General features: G+C 30.4%; 1 protein-coding gene across 1 annotated transcript; it reads right to left on the bottom strand.

Annotated features, from left to right (window-relative positions):
• Nucleotides 1-1,175: 1,175 nt before the first annotated feature.
• On the bottom strand, nucleotides 1,176-3,365 carry LOC129304651 (transcription factor TCP20-like). The gene is made up of 2 exons (XM_054944371.1): nucleotides 1,442-3,365; nucleotides 1,176-1,347 (listed from the first exon to the last, which is right to left on the bottom strand). Exon 1 carries the CDS (start codon nucleotides 2,534-2,536, stop codon nucleotides 1,634-1,636), a length of 903 nt encoding a protein of 300 aa, XP_054800346.1. The 5' UTR covers nucleotides 2,537-3,365; the 3' UTR covers nucleotides 1,176-1,347; nucleotides 1,442-1,633.
• Nucleotides 3,366-9,856: the final 6,491 nt, after the last annotated feature.

Raw genomic sequence — 9,856 nt, 5'->3', positions numbered from 1 at the left:
ATTCAACTAAAGAGGCTTTCCGTAATGATAGCAAGGGTTGGTGGGTGCTGAAGAAATCATGGCAGTGATTGGTTGCTTGACAAAATCAACGATGAAAATGCTCCGCCTTTCATACCAATTTTTATGTGAAAGCACAACAAAAACATAACTGATGGACTTGGTTGAAAAAATGGAATTTAATCCCTTTCATGTGCTGTCGCAAATCTAGATATGACATGAAGCTGCGCATATATTGCTACAGGTAAGTCTCATTATCATGTAACTAATTATGCAGATAATGGCTTCGGATCAAGCATGTGATACATCCACTACTTGAATGCTACATGTCTTCTGATATAAAGGTGCGGCAGTAAAAGTGCTTTTATTCATACATAATTTGAAAGAGTTCAACTTGGCATAGTAGAAGACACGCTGAACAGTTTATCTCAGAGGAACTCACGATAAGGGCTTCACAGATGAAGAAGCTGCAACATATATATTTCTTACTATTTTTATATAATGCTTAATTTCACCGCTTCAAGTTGCCCAAGATAATCGCTTGCGTTTGCATGCAATAAGTTCAACATGTGAACTGACTGCTTCATAATCAGGAAGTCTCATTTCAGCAAATATAAGGCACAGAAATTTCCTTCTTCACTATTACAACGAATTTAGCTTCAGGAGTATTGGGTTAAACTGAGACAATTTGTTTGCTGATGCTCAAGCTCAAACAGTTCAGGGAAGTCAAAGTGAGCAGTTTTAGAAAGTTCACTTGTCTCGCTTATTTGGGTCTTTCTCCCCGCTACAAAGCAAGCCAAAAAAAAAAAAAAGGATTTTGGTGTATTTAGTGGACTTTTCAGCTTACTCCGCCCCTGCTACATTACCCTCGCTCCTGGCATTCTATAGATGCTAACAGGAGAACTTCAGCAATATTATTCATTTAGTCATGTCAGTACTAAGTATACATCTTAAGACTTTTCCAGAGAGTAAAGAATGAGAAACGCTTGGAAACAAATACCCTTTTCAAAGAAGCAGAACCGTAGGCACTAGACACTGATACCTCAATATTCTAGCTTCTTACGTTAACAGTAGCATTGTGAAGGAAAGATTTCAGGTGGTGAATGTAGAAGCAAAGCAGCAAAAGTGATTAAGGGACTGCAGCAAAAAGTGTTAAAAAAAAAAATCCAACACAAAAATTTGGAAAATATGATTATGAATCTGTAACATCAAACTCACAAATAGATAAGCACTCCTTGAACAAGAGAGAAACAGAATAATTGACGCTTTACATAGTGATCATAAATAACACCTCTGAATCAAACAAGAGTTTTAAGCCCAAACCCAAGCCATCTGGCAGCGCAATTCCATCTGCAAGTTAACATCATAAACAACAATTATAACACATGCGGATACATACCAAAAGTGAGTAAATAGTAGAAACCTTGAACTCGAAGTGAAGCACCTGTTCCCGGCGACTTGAGTACTGCAGTGCAGAAACAAGAAGGGATAAACCAAATCCAGGTCCTATTGGAAGCTCTGAATCTGAGGCATCCATGTCCTGGCGTCTTCCAAAATATACAGCACAGAAGCCATCGTTGAAACTTCAGCCTCTGGACATTGCTACATTTTTTTTTCCAAACTCATTCAGAAAAATCTACTGCCCTGCAGAACATTGAGAATCATCCTCAGCAGGAGGATGCTGATGCTGCTGTAGGTGAACTCTAGCTTGACCCATCTGCTGGTAAATCTGGGTCAAGGCTTGTGGGTTCAAAATCCCTATGGGACCATCTTGAGACAGCCCCAGCTCCAAACCAGGAATCTGCTGGTTACTACTCCCACCCAAGATTGAGGCAAAATTCATAGGACCCATGTTTGTGGCTGATGCTGCAGGCAAGTCAAAGACAGGGAACCCAATCTTTTGTAGGTAATTTGAACTCTCAGACCCTAAACTAGGTGCAGATGGACCAGAAGATGATGATGACTGAAACCCAAATCCACTGACAGAAGGCCATAGACCTGTGGCCACATGGGGTCTCCCCAAATTCCCACCAACCATTGCCCAGCTGGTCCTACTGCCTGACCCTATATTGGACCCCCCTAATTCATCCATTTTTGGGTGCAATCCTGCAGATAGAGAGGTCCCCTCTTGCGAAACAGAGCCCCCAGCTGCGGCTAAAGCAGATGCCGGTATCGTCCCGGTTCCGGTGGCTGCGACTATCGACGGCTCCGCCTGCTGGAGGAGCCACTGAATGGTTTCTCCATCAGATTTGTGACCCAATTCTCTGGTCAGCTGAAAGATTCTAGCCGCACACAGTGCAGGCATCCTAATTCTTCTGCCTCTGCCTTCCACCTTGGTGTGTCTATCTTTGTTGGAAGCTCTCTTGGGGGCTAGCTGCTTGTTCTTGCTGTTTTCTTCTTTTTCTGCAATGGAAATCTGGAAATCCCTCACTTCGGCCGGCCCTTTATTGTTCTCCCCCATGTTGGATTGTGGCCGTGGGAGACTCAAGAACTTGTTGTTGGGCGCCTCATCTGGCTTTTTTGAGCCCTTGGGATCCATGAACAAGGCAAGGTAAGGGAGAAAATTATAATAATAAAATTAATAATAGCTGGGTCCTCTTTGATAGAAGAAGGCGACCTGAAAAGTCCTCAGCTTTCATGAGTTTTACACCGTTTTTGGCAAAGATTGGGGGACAGACAAACCATTAAATATTAAAATCCCAATGTGCCCCATGCCAAGTATTTCTTTCGGAACCAACTTCAAAATTACATCATTCCCTCTTTTATTTCAACAACTTGAATAGAATTGAATTTTCTCTCCTCAAAAGTACAATATATATATATATATATATATTTCATGTATAATTCTCTCCCCCTCTCAGTGATTAAATTTACGGAGGACGGTACAGTGTTTATCTCTGGTGAATTCGTAGATAGTGCGACCTTTGTTACGGAGGAGCTGTCAGCGGGTTTTGACCCGCGCGATGCGAAAGCAACTTTAACGGCCTCTTTCATCTCTCACACTCGCACGCGACAACCCCCCTCTCTCTGTCTCTCTTCCCTGCACACCATTAGTGTACGGACATACTTAGTAATTAAGCCCTATGCTATTCCACTACATTCCGTCCTCAATACATAAATCTCATGCATCCCCATAATTGCAACACCGAAGTATGAGGCCACGTGGTAGAGTGTGATAAGAAAGCAGCGATACTTCTCAGTTGTCATGTCATTCAAACAAGATGAGATGAGAGCGTACAATCATGAAACACAATGAGAAAGGAAGAATTTTGAAAGAAACGGAAAGGATGATGGTGGATCAGCATTGAGGAAATAGTAGCATTGTGGTAAGAACAATGAAAGAAATGGTGGGTCCCTCTATTCCCTAGACAAGAGAAAAGAAGAGAGCAGAGCAGGAGGAGGTAGCTCCTTGTTCACAAAACAGATCAGAGTACCACTTCCAATGATCACTGTTGAATTGGATTATTGTGTCACTCTATTTGTTCTTATTTTCATCATCTCCTCAGTTGCCCGGTGGCAGGCCTAGAGTCCACTTGCCTTGGAAAACTATATCCACTCTCTTTTCTGCCAGTTAATCAAAAATTAAATATTCAGCTTTAATTAAATTACTATCTTATTCAGGGCGGACCCACATTGTAGGGAAGAGGGCCTTAGGCTCTTAGTCCCTCCAACCTCACGCACAGGGAGGAGAAGGGAAAAAACAAAAAAAAAAAAAAAGCGATCGCAGTCATAAGGGAGGGGGGATGATATGGCAAAAGAGAGAAGAGAGGGCCACGAGATGGTGAGAAAAGAAAAGAGGGGGCCGCGAATGTGAGGGATTGAGATTTGGACTCAATATTTTATTTTTTATCTGTTATGTATTTTTCAGTATCAATTAACTTATTTTATATTTAATTAATATATTAAAAATATAAAATTTTAATTAACTATTTATTCTCTTTATTCTAATTTATAAAACATTTTTTAGGACATTCAATATCATAATATAAAGTTTCTTTGATAAAAATAAAAATTTATTAATTATACTTTTTTAATATTATTTTCTCATTATATTCTCCCTCTTTAGTTTATAAATAGACTATTAAATAAAGAATATTTTTAAAATTTTATATTTTTAAAAAAATTGAAGTGTATTTAATAAGTTTTATTAATATGTATAATTTTTTTAAACAAATGTCTTATAAATTGAAATGAAAGTAATATAATACTTCCTTCGGCCCTTAGAACTATGGCACCTTTTAAAAAGATTTTTTAGTTCTTAATGTAATACACTTGATAAGATATTTATATACATTTTTAATATTATTTATATTTAAAATAATTAATTATTAGAAATAATATAATGGGATTTGAAAATTTTTATATAAATATAAATAAAATTAAAGTTTATTCTATTTATATTATTATAAAGACCTGAGAGACTAGTTAATTTTCAGAAAATCCACACCCAACAAAAAAGTTTTGAAAGAATTACATTGAAGTCATATATAAAAAAATTAATTGCTATAACTTTCATTGACAATTAAATTAAGACCATTAACAACTGATTGTATTGTTAATAAATTTTATAGTAATTAATTTTTTTACATAAAATTTATTTATAATTCTCTCATAAACCGTTTGAGGTGGGTTCCGCCAATATTCTTTATCTATTTTATATTGACATTAAGAATAGCTATCAACTGTCTTTTTTATTTTGTTCGGATTTTTTTTACCTGGATTTTTTTTTCATATAATACACTATGAATATTAATTTATTTTTTAAATATTTGATTTTTATTACAAAGTATACATATTAATATATAGTTGGATGGAGTTAAATAAATATTTAAAGAGAAATGTAAAGAATATTTTCTTCCAATAAAAATAATTTTATTTGAAGCATGTCAAGTGTTGATAGTGGACACCTTTTATAAAGTGGAATTTAACGATATTGAACCATTCAAGAGCGCAGATTGATGCCATTTGTCGTCTGCTTGTTGCAGATGCGTGTGTGTGATCCTGTAATTATGTGTGCGACTGTGCGTTACCCTTTTCTGTGTTCCTCGAGTGCATACAAACACACACATAATTAAATATTTTATCCAAATAAAACTTAATTTTGTTTTACGTGCCTTCTTGTAAGGCTAAAATTCGCTTCATGACTATGGAAACAAGGTAATATTTTATGTTAACCATGGCGGCAGGTAATCACAGGGAAGGTAATTTGTTCACAAAAAAAGGGGTTTGTTTTGTAGATTAATTTTTGTAGGATATTTGACAAGAAATGATAATGGAGCTAGAAATTTCAATCTCAATCGCACTGTTTGTCCAATCCTGAGAAGTAACGTGCAAGTTTGGTGTCCAATCAAAGATTCATGATTATTCATAGGAATGGGTTAGTTGGATGATTGGTCCAAATGAATTTCCTTTGCCTCCAATTTCAAAAAAGTCCATTTAGATTGATATCATTGCCCCACCCCCATCTCTCTCTCTCTCTCTTTCAATCTAAATCAAAATTAAAGGCGCACGCAATTTAATCAAATCATGAGCTTATTGTCTATTTTTTAAAAAAAATATAAAATATTTTTAATTAAATTTTATTCATAATAAAATAATCATTTATTTTTAAATTAATTATATCTTTTTATACTTATTCTTATTTAATAAAGTATTTTATCCTAAAATAAATATAAAATATTTATTCAATATGGATACTTTAAAAAAATAATAATTACACTTTAAAAGATTAAAAATATCTTATATTTTTTAATTAAAGGATTATCTTTTTTATTTAAAAAATCAAATAACAAAATTAATCAAACCCCCATCCATGCATTGTCATGATATTTAAACCACATAATCAATCTTGAATACCATGTCTAGTGATATTTTAAAGCTACTTCTTTCATTTTAAATTATAATATATTTTTAAATAAATCTCATTAAATATACTTAACAATCTTATTTTTTTGCAAAACAAAAAACATAAGCTTATAAAAATACCTTTTCTTAAATAAATTGAAAAGAGAGAGAGAAACAAAAATTAGATATAAAGAAAAAAAAGAATAATATTAAAATAAATTTATTTAATAAAATATTAATCTTTTCAGAATATTTTATATTTTGATTAACCAAATCTCTCATGCAAATATTTTATAATTTGAAGCTGAGAGACTAATTAATATGTCACTAAAGTGCACCTAATACATAGCAAGTTGAAACAAACAATGTCTTTTTCGGGCCAACAAACAACATCAAGCTTATATAACATGTGGAATACAATTGCAGATTTTAAATTAAATAATTGCAGCCTAGGTAGTTCATCCTGAACTTTAAAAGTCGATAAATGTGAGTGAATAATGGTAAATAATATTTTCCATCTCAAGTTATAAGATACTTCTAAATAAATTATACACACCAATAAAACTCATTAAAAATATTTTAAAATTTTATTTTTTTAAAATAAAAATATAAACTTTTAAAAATACCTTTCGTTTAACATTCTATATATGAAAGAATATTGAAGACACAATACAATAAAAAGTATAATATATTAAAAGAACACCATCAATGAAAACTTATTTTTATTAAAATATTTTATATTTTAATATAATGAATATCCTTTAAAAATGTCTTATAATTTAAGATAAAGAGAATAGTTTTTTATTATTCAATATATTTCCACAATTGGTAGGTATAAGATTAATCTATACAAAAAATATGGAGGTCATTTTAGCAGAGTTATCCTCTTCCAAGATTTTTTTTTTCTATACATAAAAGCCACAATGTTATTATTATCCGTGTCACACTCAATTGATTTTAGTGATGGTAAATAATATTTGGTAGGTAAGAGTACGCGGGTGTTAGTGATTGCATGGTGAGTCACAGAGTGCTTCCCACCAGGCAGACAAGAAAGGGCCACTCTTTGAAATGCATTAATTATATATCATACTCTTATATATACATATATAATATATTACTTAATCTTTTATTGCCATGGCCAACACCCAAATCACTCTTATTTCTTTCCTCCCATACCTTGTTTCTTATTTAATTATTCTATAAATTAGTGAGGAAGGTTCACTTCCACAAAGGGATAAGCTTGAATTTGTATCTGACTAATAAGTCTGTCTTGATCGTCACACTTCATATCTCTGCTGTCCTTTTTAATTAACGTGCACTTTGCTTTCAAATGGAAAAGGAAAACACTGTACGTAATCAAGCTTCGATTATGTCGTTTCTGCTCAAGTACCCCAACCTGTTTTTTTTTTTCTTGTTTTTTTCCCAAGTTATTAATAATGCATAATGATAATAATTAACTGGTCTCATCAAAAGTGCTAGCGTGCAGCCAATCAGTGAAGTTATGAGAGGAAAATGAATGAATCCAGGCAGAATTTGGATCTAGTGAATGTCCTGAATCTATTTATTCAATGAATATCTCGTATGATATCATAATAATTGTTTAATTTAATCAAAAAACTGTAAAATATGTTGTTATCTAATATTAAAACAATATCGTATTTTAAATCTTGGGAGAAGATAGTGTATGAAAGGAATGTTCTGAGTTGGGAATTGTTTTAAATTTTTAAAAATAAATGTATCTTGATAATTTTGGAGTTTATTTGGATAATTCTCAAAAGCTTATTCAAATTACATTTGAAATATGTTTTTGCTAAATTCAACAAATAATTAAATCTTTTAAATGAATTTTTGTCAAATGTAAATTAAAAATTAAACACATACTTAGGTTGCGTTTGGGTTTTTAATGTTTAACATTTCAAATTCACTTTTTAACATTCCAGATGTTAAATGTCTTTGAGTATTTTTTATGTGAATAAAATAACTTTTTGAAAGTGGTTAAAATGTGAATTTAGCAACGCAACTTTTTGATGAATTTGAAATTACAAACAAGAGTTAGGTTGTACCTACTTTTATAAATGATCATGATATTCTTATTATGTTTTAATTTTTTCTAATATTAAACTATACATTTATTATTCTTATTATTTAATATATTAATTTTTTTTTAAAATTTTAAACATTTCTAATATATTATATTTATATAAAAAATTATCAATTATCATAAATCAATGTCATTTTCGGTTATTCTATATTTAAAAGTATATTTTAAAAGCACAAATTATCATTAATTTAAATACTTTTCAGTTTATCAAACTAACTTTTAAAAAAATATTTAAATATAAATTTTATTACAATAATTAATTTTTATTAAACTAATTTTCATTAAATAAACTTTTAACAAATATAATTTTCAAATGTATCTTATATACTTTTTAAGTGAATGAGTCAACCAACAAGTCAATATTTATTCCAACTCACAACATGTGGTGTGCAATTAATTAATTACAAATTGTTACAGAAAAATGGGTATCCTATTTATCGTGTCTCCAGAAATATAGGTACTACTGTTTCAGGAAAAGAAAAAGAAAAAGGAAGAAGACCCATTCCGTCATTGAAATAAGGAGCTAATTAAAACCATTAACTATGTTTTAATCAAACTCATTTTTCACCTCAATTACATCAAAAAAGAAATCTATAGTCCTCTTGCATATAATATACTTTTTTCATTAAAAAATATAAAATAATTTTAATCAAATCTCACCCCTAAAAAATAATTATTTATTTTTAAATTAATTTTATTTTTTATATTTACTTTTATTAAAAATTCTATAATAAATATAAAGTTATTATTAATTGAGTTATTTAAAAAAAAATAATAATTATATCTTAAAAAATTAAAATATTTTATATTTTTAAATATTTAATTTTTTAAAAAATATTTTATATTTTTTGAACGGAGGGAGAAATTTGTTCACTTATTTAAGCATCAACTTCGTAGTTCACACAACTTGTAAGAAATTTGTGAACGGTGTTGTCCTTTGTGGTCAGCAATTGACGTTGACAGTTGTTAGGAAGAGCAGATCAAATAACGTATTCTGCCTAGAGGTTTCTTTTTCTTTCATATAAAATAATTACTCAAATTAATAGATTACAGATTTCTGAGTACGGTGATCACATTTTCGTCTAAACTTATGAAGAAATTATTCACTAGATGGTTTATTTTGAACCCAGAGTATTTATTGGTAAGAAATCCAGATTATTTTGCGCATGCATTAAAACATTTTTTTTTTCTATACTCTTTTCATGAAGGTACCTAAAATATTAAAAAATAAAAGTATAAAAATTAATAATAAAATATAAGTGAAGTACATGGACTGAAAGTTATATTTTTTTATATTGCTAATATAATTTAAACCTGCACCTTTGTAAATTATAAAAAAATATAATTTTAAATTTTTATACTTTAATTAAAATTTATTATAAGTGTTTATTTTTTTAATTTAAAATATTAAAAAATAAAAATATAAGAATTTAAAATATACAAAAAATATAAGGGTCGATAATAAAATTTGAGTAAAGTATGAGGGTTTAAATTTATATTTTTGTAATATAAAACTTGTGGTTAGCGGCTGAAATTTTTTGTTGGCTATTATTTTAAAAAAATAATAGTTTAAATAAGTTGAATTTTAAGGTTCATGAAAATATGACACGTCCCCAGGCTCACAGGATGTCATTTTTACGTATCACTCAGCGGCAAAAGTTTCAATGCTATCTTGACCTTCTCATCTCACAAACTTTGTCCACATGTAATGCCATGTGATTAAAACAAAAAAAATATCATTCAACAATTGCTGAGATAATTTAATATTAAAAAAGGGCTAATTTTTTTAAAATATTATTGTAGGATTAAAAAGCTAATCTAAAAATAATTTTAGATAGGAAAAAATTATAATACCCTTACTTGTTTTTTTCTTTTTTTAACTTATTAATTAATGAATATTTTTTTTGTAAAATA

Source organism: Prosopis cineraria, unplaced genomic scaffold (assembly GCF_029017545.1).
Source record: "Prosopis cineraria cultivar Desert tree isolate PC_DT_omini unplaced genomic scaffold, ASM2901754v1 PC3, whole genome shotgun sequence".
NCBI classification, from domain to species: domain Eukaryota; kingdom Viridiplantae; phylum Streptophyta; class Magnoliopsida; order Fabales; family Fabaceae; genus Prosopis; species Prosopis cineraria.
Note: the sequence above shows the minus strand (reverse complement) of the source record. Positions and strands in the feature narration are given on the sequence as shown.